The 18,556-nt window shown below is 49.0% G+C and overlaps 1 protein-coding gene across 1 annotated transcript; it reads left to right on the top strand.

Annotated features, from left to right (window-relative positions):
* Positions 1 to 1,341: 1,341 nt before the first annotated feature.
* On the top strand, positions 1,342 to 17,196 carry SFXN4 (sideroflexin 4). The gene is made up of 14 exons (XM_065923423.1): positions 1,342 to 1,510; positions 3,024 to 3,089; positions 4,300 to 4,374; positions 5,260 to 5,286; positions 5,370 to 5,424; positions 6,129 to 6,154; positions 7,006 to 7,059; positions 7,145 to 7,201; positions 7,334 to 7,399; positions 8,051 to 8,129; positions 9,348 to 9,463; positions 12,289 to 12,374; positions 14,811 to 14,928; positions 16,547 to 17,196. Exons 1-14 carry the CDS (start codon positions 1,472 to 1,474, stop codon positions 16,622 to 16,624), a joined length of 942 nt encoding a protein of 313 aa, XP_065779495.1. The 5' UTR covers positions 1,342 to 1,471; the 3' UTR covers positions 16,625 to 17,196.
* The last annotated feature ends 1,360 nt before the right edge of the window (positions 17,197 to 18,556 follow it).

Here is an 18,556-nt window from a genome sequence, read left to right as displayed (position 1 = left end):
CAAGCTAAGGATTTCAGATTCTATTCTGAGACAGGAAATGGCAAAAATGTTTTGAGAAGAGTCACATCACCTTGTTCTTAGAGGCTCACTCTGGCTCCTCTCTTAAGACTAGGCCCATAACAGTGCAGAGAGGAAAGCAGGTCAGCTGGGCTGGATTTGTGACATACTTGCGGTACAGCCAGCAGGATAATACAGATGTGCTAAATACTACAGTGTAATAGATGCCTTCCGGGGAACTCTGAGGAGGGGAGCACCTTACCTGGCTAAGGGCATCAAGAAAGTCTTCCTGGAGGAGGAGAGGAAGTCTTGGAGATACGGAAAAGTGACCTGTGGGAGCTGAGAGGCCACATGGCCTGAAGAAAACCATGAGCTGCTTTCATGTTCCTGGAGGTGAAATCAAAGGGAGGGCAAAGGCCAACCGGCTGCAAGTGGTCCACTTCCTGTGGACCCAGCACTGCTAGGGCTTTCACATGTTTTATCTCATTGGACCCACAACAAAAACACAATAGGTACAATTATTGTCATTTTACAGATGAGAAAGTAGACTTGAAGATACTGACGACCATGGCCACAAACAAGTATTCCATGGCACCAGGTCCCTAACCTGGGACTCCTCGGGAGCCCCTTGAAGACCCTCAACATTCAGCCTTCCACAAACACACATAACCCTCACACACCCCAGTGCTGGGGAAGTGGGTGGAGGCCGAAGGAAGGCACATTTTCCTCTGCAAGTGGTCTCTACCCTCTCTCGTGTACAGCAGAGGAAACTGGGTTTGCCCCAGCGCAGGGGAAAACCCTTGGGCAGACACTGCCTGGGAGGCAGGGCTGGGGAACCTAGAAGGGCCCCGGGGCTTGGTTTAATGCTCTCAAGTCGACTTTTGAAAATTCAAAAAAGAGATTCCACTGGGCCGCACAAATTACGTAGCACGTCCTATCCCCCATCCCGTGTGCGCTGGACTTCAGGTGCAATCAGAGAGATTTCCGAGGGTACAAAGCCTGTGCTAGAGGAAGTCAGACGCTGCAGGACTGCAGGGTGAGGCTGCGGAAGGCGCCAGGCGCCCCTGATCGGATCTCCACTGTAGGTCCCGTGATATGGGGTTTACATAGGCGACCCGGCTAGGCCCGGAGGCGGCCAGCCTACCCGAAAGTGAGGAACAAGGTTGGGAAGACCTGGCCTATGGGGGAGGTGGGCTCCCAGCAACAGCAGGCGCGCGGGACCCCGGGAGCTGGAACAGAGGGAACAGAGCGCACGCGGAAAGGAGGAGCCGAGGGCGCGCGGGCCAGGGAGCCGGGGCAGGGGACGCGCGCGTGCCCGGGGCGGGGCTCGCCGCCCGGCTCCTCCTCCCCGCCAGGCCCGGCCGCCGCGGCTTTTCCAGGCAGCTCTTAAGGTCCCAGGAAGAGGAGCCCGGAAGAGAAGGAAGAAGCGCGGAGGGCCGGGCGGCTCCCAGGGTGCCTCGGCGCCGCCGCCCGCATGGAGCCCAACGTGCGCTTCTGGATCACCGAACGCCAAGTACGGCCCGGGCCCGGCGCGGCTGGGGGCGGGGAGGGCGCGGGCCGCGCGGCCTGGAGTTGCCGCTGGCCGCCGTGACCTTGGGCAGGCCACGTGGTCGCAGCACCCACCTTCCGGTCTCAGACCCCGGGAGGGAACGAAAGAAAAGCGAGGCTTGCAGGATGCCGACGGCCACGGCTGTCAGCGTGCGTCGCCTCTGCCGCAGGCTTGGCTAGGGAGGGTCGGTAACACAGTGTCACCCTGCAGATCGCAGGAACCAGGAGTCACTCCGCACCCCTCAGGGGTCTGCTTCTGCTGCCTAGGCTGTTGCTGAGCACCAGGCTGGAGAGGCACAAAAGAGGTCCTCCCCAGGAGTCTGTAGGCTCAGCCGCCCGACCGTGAGATTCAGGGCTGCGGGAAGCCCCGCCTCCAGGCAGTGGCTGGGAGGCGCTGTCCAATAGAAATAAGATGGCGCCACGTGGGTAATTCCAAATTTTCTAGTAGTCACATTAAAAATATATGACTTTTCATATTTTAATTTTAATAATATATTGCATTTAGCGCAGTAGAAACAAAATATTAACATTTCAACATGTAATTGGTATAAAAAATTATGAGATTTCTTGCATCCTTTTCTGTAGGAAGTCTTTATGTATGGTTTCCACATACAGCACATCTGGAATTGGCCTGGCCACATGTGGTTAATTGGACAGCACGTTTCTAGAGTGTTCTCTTTCCGCCTTGACCTAGAGCAGAGCCTATCTCGGTTCTCTTAGGTGGGAAAGTCAAGGACAGGGAACTCAAGTTGTCCTAACAGAGCCAGGCCTCTAAGCGGGAATCACTACAAATTTGGGGGGTTTTAGGGAGCAAACGAGGCCTTCTTTCTCCACATGTGAACCAAACTGCCTGTATTGAGCCTTCACTTGAGTGTCCAGTTCTTTATGACTGGAGTTAAGCCTTATAACCGGTCTTCGCAGGTGACTCTGGTAGAGAATCTGCTGCAGTGCAGAAGACTCCGATTCCATCCCTGCATCAGGAAGATCCCCTGGATAAGGGAATGGCAACTCACTCCAGTAGTCTTGTCTGGAGAATCCCTTGGACAGAGGAGCCTGGCGCACTGCAGTCCTTAGGGTTTTAACGACATGACTGAGCATGCATGCAAGCCTTATAATCACCCAAGGGGTGTGAAGAAACAGATTCCTTTCTAGGAATCTAGGCAGTGCTTCTAGGTGATATATGGGGTGTGAACATAGGTCCATTTGACCCCAGAGTCTGGGCTTGTAACCCTCAATAGCAATTGGAGGTGAAGAGCACAGGCCATTGGTCATTTCCTGGTTGGGCTTCCTTGAGTACATTCATGAGCTCTTGGAAGCTTCAGTGTCTTCACCTGTAGGATGGGGATGTTGTGAGGATTCTAGGAGATGCTGCAAGGAGAAGGCCCTATGAGGTTCTAAAAATATTGTTAACTGTTATTATTACCTGTTTTTGTTTTTCTGCTGCCATTAACCTCTCTGGTGCTTCTGCCCCTCTCAAGTCTTTTATTCAAAGAGTTCTTCAGTGGACAGACTTGTTGGATCCTACGAATTTGGTCCTTTCAATTGTAAGTATTTTCTTGTTTTCAAAAATAGTGAATTTCACATTTTATTCTGAAAAGTGAAGGCTGTGTGTCTCTTTTCAAAGCAGTTGAAATAGCAGAATCCATGTATATTATCATGTTTTTATTTCTTGTGAATGAACTTGAGATTGAAAGGTTGCTACATAAGAGCAATCCATTTAACAGGTAGTACCAAATCCTGGCTTCCCAGGTGAGTGACTCAGTGGTAGACAATCCGCCTGCAATGCAGGAGACACAGGTTCGATTCCTGGGTTTGGAAGATCCCCTGGAGAAGTAAGTGGCAACCCACTCCAGTATTCTTGCCTAGGAAATCCCATGGACAGAGGAGGCTGGCAGGCTGCAGTCCCTGGGGCCACAAAAGAGTTGGACACGACTTAGCGACTAAACAACACCAACCAACCAAACCCTGGGCCTGGTGCTGGTGGTTTCAAAGGGAATCAAAACAAACCTCCCTGGTGATGGAGGACAGAGAAGCAAAGCTAGCCACAGACCTTGACTCCAGGCTCCAAGGGCAAGGTGTAGCAGGGAATTGGGGGAGGTTATTTAAAGAAGGCTGGGAGGGAGGGAGGGTGGGCCAGGGAGGAACTGTCAGGAAGACAGGACTGTGAGCAAAGGGGAGGGGGGCAGGGGCCAGGTCACCCAGTTACTGGGTCTTTTAACTGAGGCGAACCAGACAGTTCTGGAAGGTCCTTGTGTGTCATTCAGACAAGAGGGATTTTTACTTAGCCATCTGATGAGTAACCAGAGGGACCCAGACTATGATCAGTTCAGGGGATGACTCAATTATCTAAGTGAAAGATGAGAGTTTGAACCAGGTGTGGCTGAGGGATGAAGAGGAAGAGAAACCCTTCGTGAGAGACCAGCAATGACGCTTACAGCCAGATCCACAGGGACACTCCCATCTTTGTGCTCAAATAAATGTTTCCTGTCGTTTTGTTTATAATAGAGAAAAACAGGAAACAAGCTGAATGCACATCAGTAGGGAAATAGAGAAATATAAAATGGTATATTCATGCAGTGGAATACTGAGAGTGTGGGTTCAATCCCTGGTCAAGAATTAAGATCCTGCAAGCCTCTTGGAGAAGTAAAAAAAAAAAAAAAATTAAAATCAGGTGTTAGTAAGCATGTGATTCTTAAATCTGTGGATAAATCTGAAGTTGAGATCATTGCTTGATTTCTTTATATCTAATTGTAGGAAAAAATAGAAAAATCGAGGCAACTCTTGTTAACAAATGAAGATGCATCCAGAGGTGACTTGGAGGACAAAAGGGTATGTTTCTTGTTCCCAGGTGTGCCTGGCTCAAAGCTGGGCTTGGGTGCCTAAAGGTGATTCTAACTGCATGGTCTGAAATCAGGTGGTATTTTGGCATCGTAAACACTGCTCAGTTGGGTTAGCTTTTAAAATATAGTTAGGATTACTTCTTGTAAGCCAGATGAATATGAGTTACTACTGTTAAGAACTAGTATTAAGGGAAAACAGCATAGGGTTCTTCTTGTGCAACAGAGATTGGCAGTTGCAGTATCTATTCTCTGTAGCTGACTCCTGAGCCCCGTGGCAAATTCCAGAATTCTGGCAGGCCTCTGAAGTCAGAATCTGCTCCCTATTAGAAGCAGTGTTACAGGGTGGGGTTACAGCCCCTGCCCAAAGACTTAAGCCCAGTGTTTGTTATCTACCTTGCAGCGAGTGGGGCTTTCCAGAGCCCACAAACATCAATCCCTTGAGGCAGCCTGCGGAAAGCTCGCATGTTTAACTTGGTTTTTCTAAGAACTTGTTGGGGCCTCTGAACTCACACCTGGCTCTCTTACAGTGACTTGGCTAATAGCGTGGTTTGCACACAGCCTGCTCTGCTCTGAGCCGGGAGAGGCTGGCGGCATTCAAGGACTCCCCCAAGGGGCAAGTTAGATGTTGGCCTCTCCAAGGTCACAAACTTGGGGGCCTTTGTAATGTTTCGGTCATTTTCGTGTGGCTCTTCTTTTTGCTTCTTGTTCATTTGATTCACTTGTTTTGATCTTTTCTGCCCCTGTGGTAGAAAACAGTTCACCCTTCACTCCCTGAAAGGTGGAGCAAAGGTGGTACCACAAATGAAACTGGAGAGGAGCTATTTTGGCCGCCGGGCCACCTTTAAAAACTATTGCTTGGTCTTTCTCTTTTTAGATACAAGAAGCTTGGAAGAGAAGTCTTGTAAGTTTCAGCCCCATCCTAATTTTTAGCCTAAAATAACATAACCAAACATCACACTCACCTTTGTGTTTACCCTTCTGAAGTCCACAGTGCATCCTGACAATAGCAGGCTAATCCCTGGTCCTTTTCGACCTGCAGGTGAGTTGATTCTAATTTTCACAAGTGGTTTGTAACCTTTAGAAAACCTTGCCTCCCTCCAAGCCATGTGGTTGGTTCCCCTGGCAACCAGCTCCATCCTTCGGTGCTTTCCCAAAGTCACCGTATTGACATTATCTCAGGTGTGGTTGAAAGGGGCTTGCTTTGAAGAATGAGAGGCACTTGGGACTTCCTGGGTGGTCCAGTGGCTAAGACTCCATGCTCTCAACGCAGGAGGCCCAGGTTCGATCCTCAACCAGGGAACTAGATCTTGCGTGCCACAGCTAAGACCTGGTGCAGCCAAATAAATTTTAAAGAAAAGAATAAGAGACACTCCTTTTACCTTTATTGCCCTTCTCACTTAGGAAATTTCAAGGGTTTTAGACTCTCTGGGCCAGAGATAGGGATGAAGAGCAAATACATATGTCTTATTATAAGTCACAGTGTTACAGATGTATTGAATTCACCTAGAAGGATGAACAAAGATTTGCAACAAGTGACCACTTACCCTCAATGAGAGAAAGCCTGGTCAGGTCTTCCTCTGCTGTGCTGGTTTTAAGTTTTGCCCTATGCATGTAGTTATTATTTTTATTAGAGTGAAAAGTGCGTAAAAAATATCCTTTGACTCCCGTGCCTGAGAAGAGGCTTCAGGGTGGGCGGTTTTCCACCCTCTCTGCCGTCACTGACCCTCTTGTCTTTCTCGCCAGCTCTCCTGCCTTTCACGGCACCCACGGTGAGTAAGCTGCCATTCACCACTAAGAAGCCAACGGGTCAGGAGGACGTCCATCCATCTCCTAAGCTCTGGGCCCCTGTCCCGTGACTGCCTGATAAATGGTTAGGACCTCTGACCCTTGTCCACACCCCACCCCTACTTATCCCCCCGGGCACCAGGGCCTGTTGAGGATACACAATGTCACAAGGTAACCCTTTCTTTGAATACCTACCATGGGCCAAGCGCTAAGGAGGAGGTTGATGAGTTAGGACATACTCCATGGCACAGGCCCATGTCACTGGCTGTCACCTCCTCTCCCCAAGCCCCCTCCCTGCCAATCAGGCAGGCCCTCCCCTGGGACCCGGAATCACCCGAAGTGAAGCTGTCCACCTTGGCTCTGCCCCCTGCAAGTTTAATTTAAAATAAATTAAAATGGTGCTTCTCAGCCGCCCTGCTTGATTGCATGTCTGGAGACGGGGACCAGTGTGAGGCACCCCTGGGCTCTCACTGCCCATGGGGGCCCATCCAACACCACCTGTCCACGGGCCACTAGCCCGGGCATCCACATCTTCCGCTTCTTGCCTCTGCTCTTGGGGACTCAGTTCTACATCTCCCTGGGGAGGTTCTGTGTGCCACAAGCCTTCCCTCCCACCCAAGACGCTCTCAGCTCTGCTTTATTTTCTTTAATTGAAGTATACTTCATTTACAGTGTTTCAGGTTTACCGCAGAGTGATTCATTTTATATGTATTCTTTCTCAGATTCTTTTCCATTGGGGTTATTACAAGATCTTGGGTATAGTTCCCTGTACTACACAGTAGGTCCTTGTTTATTTTATATATAGTAGTCTGTATCTGCTTTACTTTCTTTACAGCTGTTTCTGTCAATGCTGCCAGTGAAAAGTCTGAAGTCCATGATTTTACCTCAGGTAGCAATTCTTTCTATTTCAGAATTATTGAATTTTGTTGAACTTGAAACCAGAATGTGACATGTTAGCCTCTGTCTTCCTGTAGGCCTCCTTCTACACCTACAGTACAGTCTTCAACATCGTCAATGGGAATGCAAGTTATGTGAGTATCACGAGGCCCAGAGGGCATGCAGTTTCCCAGTGTTTCTTTTGGCGATTTTGTGTGTTTGTTAGAATTATCTTTCCTGGGTAAAACTGTGGCATTTGCTAAATATGAACTTTTGTTTTTGCCTAGGATCGTCGTGCACATGAGAGCTTATTACTAGGTGCAGGAGTGATTGTGTCTTCCACTTTTTTGGGCGTATGTATTTTTAAAATGTGTCAAATCTTTTACTCCTCAGAATCAAAATTTTATGTTCTAACTGAATTTAGAAAGTATGATTAAGACATGAAGAAAATCAAAGTTACCTGTAATCCTATAACCCCAAAATTATGTGATTTTTTTTTTTTCTAAGTTTCTAGGCATGGACTCAGTACTGTTATCTTTCTTAAAAAACTTAATTCAGGGGACTTGACTGGTGGTCCAGTGGTTAAGACTCTGAACTTCCACTGCAGGGGGTGTAGTTCCCTTAGGTCAGGGAACTAAGATCCCATATGCAGCACTATGCCACCAAAAAAAGGAATAATGGCATGTTTGTATACATGTTATACAAATTATGTGTTGCTTTCAATGTCAGGACACTGTAATGACTGAAAATGTAGACTTCAGAGTCTGGTGAGCCTGGGTTCACCTCTTGGGTCAAATCCTTAACATCTTACTGACTCTGGACACGTTCTGTAGCCTAAATCTCTAAGCGTTCCTCTGATGATCAGGGAGAGCACTTCAGTGTTGCAGGAATTAAAACAAGAAATGTGTGGAGACACTTGCAGGGTCCTGCCCTGTAACAGGAACTAGGTTGACACTAGCTCTCTGCTGGTCCCATGCAATGATGATTCGTCTCTCGTTTTCTAGTTATTCCCTCGTTTGCTCCAAGTAAAGCTTTCAATGAATAGCGTTCTGAGCAGAAACGTCATTCCCATCATCATTCTCGGTAAGCAGGAGCCTGCCTCCATCTTCAGGGATACCCCAGTCCCTGGGCCTCACTGCAGTTGGTGAGAGCCACCATCTACAGCTTGCTGGTGCCCCCAGGTCCAGATGGGGTCTTTGGTTTGAGAAATGATGCTTTCTCGGTAGGTACCCCTTTAGTTGTCAAAGGATGAACACAAACCTGGAAATACAAATTATTTTATTTATTTATATTTATATAAATAAATATATATTTATTATTTTAACAAATATACTCCAATTAATATTTTTTAAAGTTTTTTCTTGGAATATAATTGCTTTACAATGTTTGTTTCTGCTGTACAGCGAAGTGAATCACTATATGTGTGTGTGTGTGTGTGTGTGTGTGTACACGTTTACCCTCCATCTTGAACCTCCTTCCCACTGCCCCCATCTCACCCCTCCAGGTCATCACAGAGCACTGAGCTAAGCTCTTGTGCTAAAGAGCAGCTTCCCACTAGCTCTCTGTTTTACACATGGAAATGTATACATGTCAATCCCAATCTCCCAGCTCGTCCCCCTCTCCCCATCCCTCTCTGTGTCCGCACGTCCGTTCTCTATGTCTCCATCTCTTTCTAAAGATTGTACATATATTATTTCACTGAATCTTGACAACAACTTAGAGGCAGGTAATATTATCCCCACTTACAGATGAGGAGACTGAGGCAAGGGGTGGTTAGGGAGATTTTCTAGGGTTACCCAGGGAGGAAGTAGTAGTCTTGGGGATTTCAAACCAGTAGTCTGACTCCAAGGGAGGGACAGAGGTAGTAACCAACTGTTTTAAATTTGCCAGCCTGCAAGTTCAGTAATTCACCCTCAGCATTTGGGCTTGGAAATCAAAGCAGCTTGAAGAGTTGGCAGAATTAGGTCAGTGGTAAAATCTGGGAAATTATGTTATAGATAGAAACTGGGTCAAGCCAGCTTCAGCAAATAAGGCAGGCACATTTCAAAGGCCCTGGGGTTTTTCTGGGAATCCCATCAAGGGTGTTGGGACCTGGGGCTGGGTTGTAGTCAGGATCTAAGACCGAGAGGCCAGCAGTTCTGACCCCTACTCCACAGCCCAGGAGAGAGCTGACTTTGTATGTGTCAGGTGACCACCCATGGATCGGCAAAGCACACCCATCAGAGAAAGAGGCGTGACCCTTGAAAACATGTCCCTTCACTGGACCCACACTCATCCCTCTTTCCTTCTTTACGTCCACAGCTCAGCTCAGTGGGATGAACGTGATTGCCTCCCGAAGTTTGGAGCCCATGCGTGGTATTGAGGTCATGGACAAAGAAGGCAATGTCATAGGTTATTCCAGAAAAGCTGGGACAAAGGTAGGGGATGCACGCCAAGAAGCTGCAAGCTGCTTGCCTTTGGGGCAAAGAATTTAATTGTCAGTCTGACAGCTGGTAACAAATTCACATCTCCCTTCAGCCTTTTCTTATCTGTCTTTTCTCATGGTGCTCAGAGAGAGTTCACATTTGCACTCTGATGTTTAAAAGGTGATGCAGTATCTGGGTTCTCCAGAGAAACAGAACCAATAGAATATCTGACCATCTATTTTTCAGTCATCTATATAAATACATTAAGGGTGTGCTGTGCCAAGTCGCTTCATTCATGTCCGACTTTTTTGGAACCCTATGGACTGTAGCCCACCAGACTCCTCTGTCTGTGGGATTCTCCAGGCAGGAATACTGGAGTCGGTTGCCACACCCTCCTCTTCCAGAGGCTCTTCCCAAACCAGGGATTGAACCCACGTCTCTTCTGTCTCCTGCCTTAGCAGGCGGGTTCTTTACCACTAGCGCCACCTTCTCCAGCGGATCTTCACACCCAGGAATCGAACTGGGATCTCCTGCATTGCAGTCGGATTCTTTACTAGCTGAGCTACCAGAGAACCCAAAAATATATATATCGAGATTTATTTTATTATTAAGTTTTTATTATTTGACTGTGTTGGGTCTTAGTTGCGGCATGCGGAAACTCTTAGTTGCAACTTGTGGGATCTAGTTCCCTGACCAGGGATTGACCAAGACTGGGAGCACAGTCTTAGCCCTTGGACCACCAGGGAAGTCTCATCCCAGTCCAATTTTAGAACATTTTCACCCCCCCTGAAAATTCTGTCGGGTGAAACAGAATTCTGTTTCAGTCACTCCCTCTCCCACCCGCAGCCCCAGGGAAACACTGATCTGCTTTATGTCTTCATTGTTTTGCCTTTTCTAGAAGTTTCATACAAGTGAATCACAGTATTTTTGTGTCTGGCCTCTTTGACTTTTGAGGTTCATTCATCTTTTAACGCACTGGTAGTGCGTGGCTTTTTATTGCCGAGTAGTCTTCCACTGTACCACGTTTTGCTTGTCTGCTCCCCAGGCAATGGATATTTGGATTGTGTCCAATTTTTGGCTGTTGCCCTTGATGCCGCTCTGACCGCTTGTATACATACAACTGTGTGTGTGGATGTGTGTTGGCGTTTTTCTTCAACTGAATTTTAACTGCAGAGCACGGTGAGAAACACGAGAGTGAATGTTTAATCCCCAGGTTGTTCTGCAGCACCTCCCGCCTCTCGGGTGCTGTGCTGGGCTCTGGAGACCCACCCCTCACTGGTCAGCATCGCTTCTCTCCAGGGGCTGGGAGGGAGCCTCGGGCCCTGCTAGCTACCCAGTTATCTAGCCCATCTTACTGAGAGGAGCTTCCTTGTTTGCAACACGGCCAATTTAGGGTGAAAGAAAGGTTTGGTGATCTTAAAAAAAAAAAGTTGATCTTTCTCTTAAGAATAAAGTGTCTGTGACCGTGCGTAAGCGTGATCATTCTTTCGTCACTTCCCTGTCACCGGAAGATTTCTTTTCTTCAGCTAAAATTTCAGAAACTGCGTAACCAGCAATATCTGATTGTAATAGAGCACCTCTGATTAGATTTCAGGAGCCTAGTCCACGCTGTTTTCCTTTGCCTGGCCGTGTCGGCTACTCAGTTGCAGGCCGCCACGCATCTCGCAGTGTCTCATGACCGGTGTCTGGTTTGGAATGTCTTACCTTCCACACAAGACAAATGGAGAGAGGCCGGCCTTGTCCTGCTGATGCCGAAACGCTCCAGGCTCAGCTACCACTCTTTTCTTCTTCCAGAGACTTTATCTTGTATTCCTGAAAGGTTATTTTTAAAAGCCACACCCTCCTTGCAGCCCTCTGTCCCGTGGGGGAAGGGCATTCCTGCAGGGGATCAGATGAGCCAAGCATTAGTGTCCTAGGCAGAAAACAGGCGTGTGGGCCACAGCAGAGAAGCCTGGACAATGGGCTGTAGCCACGGAGTCACAGGAAGCCGCAAGTGCACAGAACAGATTTCAGGGGAGGGCAGGGTGGGCAGAGTGCCTGTCTCTCTTGCACTCAGCGTGTAGAGTTGTGTCTTATCCAGAGGCTGGGTTCTGACGTTCCAACGCAAGTGTCATCTATAGTCAAAATTTCCCTTGAACATCTCCGATATTGCCCTTGAGTACACGTGATTTTTGTGCGTACAACCCGTACTGTCAGTGATATGTTTAAAGGTTCAATATAGAGAGTAACTTATATTATAGAAAAGATGGCAACACGGTATAGACTATACATATATGTTTATGCAAAATAAAATTTTATAACACACTGTTCATCACACAAGCAAAAGACGGGCGCATGCAGGCAGACTCATGCATGTTACATGCGGACATGATGCCATGCCATTGCACTGGGAGCTGGGCTTCCCCTACTGGAAGGAGTGGGATTAACTGGGGGCGGTTTAGGAGAAGAAGGTGGGTGGCAGAATCCTGGACTGAAAGAAAAATGTGGCGATGTCCTCAGTGGTAAATCAAGCTTTTCTAGCAAAGGGACTGCCATTTGGTTCTAAGTAAGGATTAGTCTGTCAGCTGCTTCTGCTTGTAATTAATGTTTTATTTGGGGTGGTTGGTGGGAGTGATGGAGACCATTGTGGAGTCAGGGAGAGGTTACTCTCATCTCCGGTCACTCCAGGCACCAACTCCAGGCATTTTCTGTACGTGTGCAGGTCAAGCGCTGCTTCCAGCTCTTTGCACGTGCAGAGAGGGGAGAATGGCAGTTTGCCAGTCTCTGTCATGACTTGCAAGATCCCTGGAACTCGGCCTACTCCATGTGCTAAGCTGCTTTCTTTTCATTTCCACTAGGCCGTTAAAGATACAGCAACATCCAGAGTTGTGCTGTTTGGGACCTCTGCGTTTATTCCTGAAGTCTTTGCATACTTTTTTAAAAGGTAAGAGGTATGCTTATATCCCCAGGAAGGAATAAACATGTTGACCATCAAAACTGTATAAAATTTGTCAAACACTGAATCTGATGAGCAGGATGGGAAGAAGGTCCTTTAGGAATCTTCCTTCTAAACAGTCTTCATCACCATTAAGATGGTAGGATTGATTTAGGGCAGGTGTGGAAATCCTGATGTGCACATTCCAACAAACCTGGACTCTCCCCTAGGCTCTGTCCTCAGTTACTCCTTGGGCGTGTCCCTCCACCTTCTGAGGCTCGATTGCTCATTTCTGTTGATAGAAAGATGAGTTTGGAGGATTCGCGGGGCCTGGCAACTCACCCCAGTATTCTTGCCTGGAGAATTCCAGGAACAGAAGAGCCTGGCAGGCTACAGTCCATGGGGTCACAGAGAGTCAGACATGACTGAGTGGCTAACACTCACTTTTTCACTTTACTTTCCCAGCTCTCATGTGCTACGGATGTTGCTCAAGTCTCTTTCCCCTCTTCGTTCCAAGCATGTGTTAAATTAGCTTAAGTGGCCCAGAACCAGTTGACTGCCATTCCTTTATTTGTTTATTTTAATATTTATTCATTTGGCCGTGCCAGCTCTTACTTGTGGCATGCAGGAGCTTTTGGTTGTGGCTTGTGGATCTAATTCCTCAACCACAGATCAAACCCTGGCCCCCTGTATTAGGAGCACTGCATCTTAACCACTGGACAACCAGGGAAATCCCTGACATGGCCTGTTAGGAGGAGAGCCTGGGGTCAGCTGGTATGAGAGGCCCCACTTGCAGGAAGCAGCTTAGGGCAGGAGAGGCGTTGGTTTAGATACCAGGAACAGGGCGGGGGGGTGGCCTGTGGCAGCTGATCAGAACTCTTGTGTAGGACAGTCCTCTCTTCTCCTTTGTGGCTGTTGTCTTCCTCCTTTCCGTCTGTACAGTGGCTTCTTTACGTTGACACGTGACTGTGGCCACCTCCCAGCTGGTATCCTTGCAGTGTCTTGTCTTTTTTTTTTTAATTTTTGGCCGTACCCCACAGCATATGGGACCTTAATTCCCCAACCAGGGATCAAACCCACACCGGGTGCATTGGAAGGTGTAGTACTGGAGTGGGTTGCCATGCCCTCCACTAGGGGATCTTTCCAACTCAAGGACTGAACCCGTGTCTCTTATGTCTAACCTATATTGGCAGGCGGGTTCTTTAGCACTAGCGCCACCTGGGAAGCCCCTTAATCACTAGACCACTAGGGAAGTCCTCACAGTGTCTTGATGAGAGAGAAAAACACAGCAAACCTTGGGGGGTTGAGGGTAGGGAGTGTCTTCCACACAGTTCACAAACTCCTGGGAAAGGATCCTGTTGGTCCAGGAGGGGTCACCTGCCTGGTGCTGGCCCAGCCTGCTCTGTCTGGGCTGCTGAGCTAGGAAGTGTCTGCTTGGACCACACAAGGAGTGCATTTCAGGAAGCAGCAGTGTTCTGTCCAACTCTTACTTCCCATGGTCGATCCAGCTGGGTGGGTGTGGGGACTTCTCCAGGGTTGGGTCCCCCTGCTCCTCTCTGGCTGACCTCAGCGTGGGGGATTCTGGAAAAGCTGGGATCTAGAGGTTCATCCTCCAAGGCCTGCGCAGTGGTACCACCTGCCTGGTGGGGAGAGGTGGTCCTCATTTCCTGGTGGGCCTTGGGGGTGCCTGGAAGGGACCTCGTCCCACACCCATGACAATATCCCAGGTAGAGTGGCCGCGGTGGCCCTTCTGATTCAACCCTTTCATTTTTGCCTCTGAAAAATCTCAGGGCTCAGAAGGGAAAGGCGACTTACCTGAGAGCACAGGGTCTGTCAGTGGCTGAGTCCCAGCCGGACCCCAGGACCCCAGATCTCTGGCTTCCCAGGCTGGGCTTCTTGCTCCTTCTTCCCACAGTCTCAGAGGTCAGGGTCAGACCGTCACAGTCCAGGGGAGGGCGCAGGTCCTAGATTCTGACCTCTCACTTTTGAGAATTTGAAGCTGTGGCTGCGTCCTCTTGTTGGTGTGAAGGAGATGATGATAACATAGACCTCATAGGGTCGGGGGATAGCAGGTAAGCACATGCATGTGAAGTGCTTGACCCAGGCCTGACATGTAGTGACTGCTCCATCTGTGCAGCTGCTGGTATCACCTGTTGTGGGGTGATTAGGAACCGAGGCCAGGCGTGCGGCTGCTCACAAAACAATTGACTGCCGTTTGAGCCCAGGGCGGGCCTCTAAAAAAGCCCTGGAGGGGACATCCCTCGTGACCCAGTGGTTGAGTCCAAGCTTCCATGGAAGGTGGCCTGGGTTTGATCCCTGGATGGGGAATTGAGACCCTGCGTGCCGTGTGGTGAGGCCAAAAAAATAAATAAAAATTTAAGTAAGCCATCTTTAAAAAAATCTTTTTTAGTTAAATTTAAAAGCCCTGGTACCTTTTTCTTACAGGACCCAGTTTTTCCTGCAGAATCCATGGTCACTGTGGACCCTGAAGTTTTCTTGTACGATCCTCGTCATGGGATTGATGGTGCCAGTTTCCTTCAGCATCTTCCCACAGATCAGACGGGTAAGTGTCCCCCTTCAACTTCCTCTAAAACAAAAAAGGTCTCTTCTCCTCATTATCAGAGTGAGATAACTCATTCTCTGAAAAAACTCGGGCCAAGTTTACAGAAGAATAAAACAAAATAACATCCTTTACGCATAATCCCACCCTGCAGATGACTTGCACGGTTTTGGATTCTGTTTTTCTTAACTGTGTATCTGAAGTGTTTTTCTGGGACGTTAAAAAAAAACAACTTTGAGATAGTTTAAAGCTTCATAAGATACTACAGTGACGCTCCATCCCATAGGGCTTTCCGCAGCGATGGAAACGTTATAATGTGTTGTCAGGTATGTGTAGTCCCTCATCACAGCTGGCTGTTGAGCACTGGAAACATAGCTAGTGAGGCTGAGGGATTGAATTTTTAATCTGTTTAAGTGCTCACATGCAGCTAGTGACACCCCTTCTGTGCGTGCTCAGTCGTGTCCCACTCTGCAGCCCCATGGACTGTAGCCCACCAGGCTTCTCTGTCCATGGGATTTCCCAGGCAAGAATACTGGAGTGGGTTGCCATTTCCTACTCCAGGGGATCTTCCTGACCCTGATCAAACCTGAGTCTGTCCCTTGCACTGGCAGATAGATTCTTTACCACTTGCAGTCTTTACCACTAGTGCCACCTGGGGAGGCCCTGCTGCTCTATAGAGCAGGATATATTATAATCTGTGATGAGTCAGACTGCCTGGACTCAGATTCCCAGCTCATCCAATGACCCTGGTCAATCTGCTTAAACTCTCTGAGGCTTAGTTTCTATTAAAGACAGATGGAGGTCATAATACCTCTGCAAAGGCTTGTTGCTGATAGCAAGGACATTACTGATGTAGTAGACACTGATTTCCGGCATTTCTTGGCTGAAATGCTTGTTGCTGTCACCATCACCACGCCCTGACCTCCAACCCCCATCAAGCAAGTCTTGGCATTTGTTGGATGTTTAAAATAACTTGTTGATCCAAGGTGTGGGCATGAGGTGGCTGAATGGTGGTCCTGTCCTGACTGGGGTGGCTTGCAGATAGAGTGCGGGGCTGAGAGGTTCTGCTAGGGCCCTGCCCAGGGTACATCCTCAGACATTGTGTGAGCTGTAGCATTTGTTTATATTTGAGATTTTCCATAAGAAAGTTTTTAATGGACTTTCCTGATGGTCTAGTAGTTAGGACTCTGAACTTGCAATGCAAGGGGCCCAGGCTCAGCCCCTAATCAGGGAACTTAAGATCCTGCAAGCCTCACAGTGTGTGGGATTTTAGTTCCCTGACCAGGGATTGAACCTGGGCCCTCAGCAGTGACCACATGGAGTCCTAACCACTGAACTGCCAGTGAATTCCAGGTTTTTTTTTTTTTTTTTTTTTTAAGACATCACTGAAAAGATTGGACTGAAATAGATGCTTTCTGAACTGTTTTTTTTTTTCCCTACACTACATGGCTTGCAGGATCTTGGTTCCCCGACCAGGGATTGAACCCGGGGACCCTTGGCAGTGAAAGCTCCAAATCCTAATGTCTTAACCACTAGAGCACTGGAAACTCCTGAAAAAAAATTTTAACTTCTAAGGCAAAAAACTGAATATGCATATTAAGAATTTAACTTTGTTTTTTAGATACAGTGCAGTGAGCTTGAAAAGGAAATTCAGTCGGCAACAGAAGAAACAGAACTCTTCTATAACAGAGGGGTGTAGGTGTGTGTTTTAGCTGCATTTGGTTGGTTCCTGCGTGAAAACCTTCCTCTAAGGTTTCAGTTTCAAGAACCTGCCAGAAGGGTCCTGGAATCCCCAGAGGTGTCTGTGCCGACAGGATGACTTACGATGACACCTGACAAGACTGGTCCTGCCTCGGGTTAACAGGCTTGGATGGAAGAAGAGAAACGGGGGCTGTCCTGTCTGACCCACCACGTGCGGTTGCTAAGGGGATGTGTGCGTGATGTAAGATTCGGTTTTCTATTTGTCTGTCAGCCTGTGAAAGGATACTGTGAAATCACCAATAAACTTGTCTAGAGTTGAGTATTTGAAAACGAAGGAGAAAGGTCCACGTGCCCGACGCACAGGCATTAAACTGCTAGCCCACCTCCAGGTACACTGGTGGGGGGTGGGTGAAGGCCTTCCACCCCCAAAGCAATGGTGTTTCCCTTCTCAGCTTACTCCTGTTTGGACAGCTGCTTAAAACCTTTGCCAGCTGCTACCCAGCTCCTTCTTTCTCCTCCCTGGCAGATGACTCGTTCTTGCCCTCCACAGTGAAAGCCAAGGCTCTCGGCCTCCTGGCAGGAAGCCTGCTGACCTCCGTCCACCCACGCCCAGCCTCCCCTCCTCCCTGCATGATCAGCGGTGTCCTGGGCTTGGGCCCCACCGACCCTGCCTGTTTCCTCGCGGCCTTGCTCTGCAGCCTTCACTGCCCCCTCTGGCTTCAGCCTCCCTCCTCTGCTGCTTCCTAGGAGCATTTCAACTGCATGAGTCACTTGGCTCATGAAAAAACAAACACCCCTCTGTGCAGCCAAAGTTTTTCAAAGAGTTTTCGGCCCTCACTCTTTCCACGCCACCTTCCACTGCTCAGGCTGTTGTCACCCGTGCCCCCAGTGCTGTCCACATGGCCAATGCCCACTGGGCGGGCCTGGCACGGGGCTGGCTCTCCCCTCGGCGACAGGCCCACGTCCAGCTGTCCCTGCACTTTGCCAACCGGACATACATTTGGGAGCATCTTTCCCTGCCAGTCTCAGGGAGTGGCACTGCCGCTTACCGGCTTAGTCAGGACCACTGGCATCATCCTTACTGCCCTCCGCCCCCCGCCCCATTCAGTAGACCCGGCAGCCCTCTGTCCGCCACCACCCCGGCGCAGTCCAACAGCATCCCCTGCTGGTACTGCTCATCAATCCATTTCTAGCCTGCTCTTCTAAACCACACCTGCTTAAAAGCCTTAAATGGCCTCCCAGTACACCAGGATCAAGTCCAAATTCCTTGCCACGGCAGGTAGAAGACTTTATTCCTCTCTTGCCACTCCCGCTCCTCACTCCGGACTGACGTCCATCAGTGTCTCTGAGCCTTCCCACACGCTGTTCCCTCTGTTCCAGATTAACCTCTCCCTGGGCTTCAAGTCTGACCTGGACGTCAATCACTTTTCTCCAGGGAGCCTTCCAGGATTCGCAGGACTGAATTAGGTGCCACTGCAGTGTGTTCCCACAGCGCTCATGTCTCGCCTAGCGTTTGCCACACGGCCATGCCATGGCCTGTTTGCTGACCCTATGCCCCCACAGATGGTGCATCTTGAGAGTGAGAACCATTGTCCTGGGCATCAAGGAAGCCCCAGGATACGATGCACAGTGCACAGTGCAGAGTAGGCACTCACGTTTGTGTACTGGGTGGAGGGTGTTTCTAACACACCCTGCCCCAAGTCATCTCAGAACGCGCCTGTGGGGCTTCCCTGGGGGTCCAGTGGTTAAGAATCTGTCTTGCAGTGCTAGGGCCACGGGTTTGATCTCTGGTCTGGGAAGATCCCACAGGCTGTGAAGCAACTAGGCCTGCGCTGCACAACTACTGAGCCTGTGCTCTCGAGCCCTGAAACTGAAACTACTGAAGGCTGTGAGCCTACAAGCCCATGCTCCACAACAAGAAGTCACCGCA

This window comes from Muntiacus reevesi, chromosome 2, assembly GCF_963930625.1.
Source record: "Muntiacus reevesi chromosome 2, mMunRee1.1, whole genome shotgun sequence".
NCBI classification, from domain to species: domain Eukaryota; kingdom Metazoa; phylum Chordata; class Mammalia; order Artiodactyla; family Cervidae; genus Muntiacus; species Muntiacus reevesi.
Note: the sequence above shows the minus strand (reverse complement) of the source record. Positions and strands in the feature narration are given on the sequence as shown.

Excerpts from the sequence above, each read along its gene's own strand:
- SFXN4 (XM_065923423.1), top strand. The coding sequence starts at position 1,472 with ATGGAGCCCAACGTGCGCTTCTGGATCACCGAACGCCAA. Across the intron at positions 1,511-3,023 it reads TCTGGATCACCGAACGCCAA|TCTTTTATTCAAAGAGTTCT; the intron begins GTACGGCCCGGG and ends GCCCCTCTCAAG. Across the intron at positions 9,464-12,288 it reads CCAGAAAAGCTGGGACAAAG|GCCGTTAAAGATACAGCAAC; the intron begins GTAGGGGATGCA and ends CATTTCCACTAG.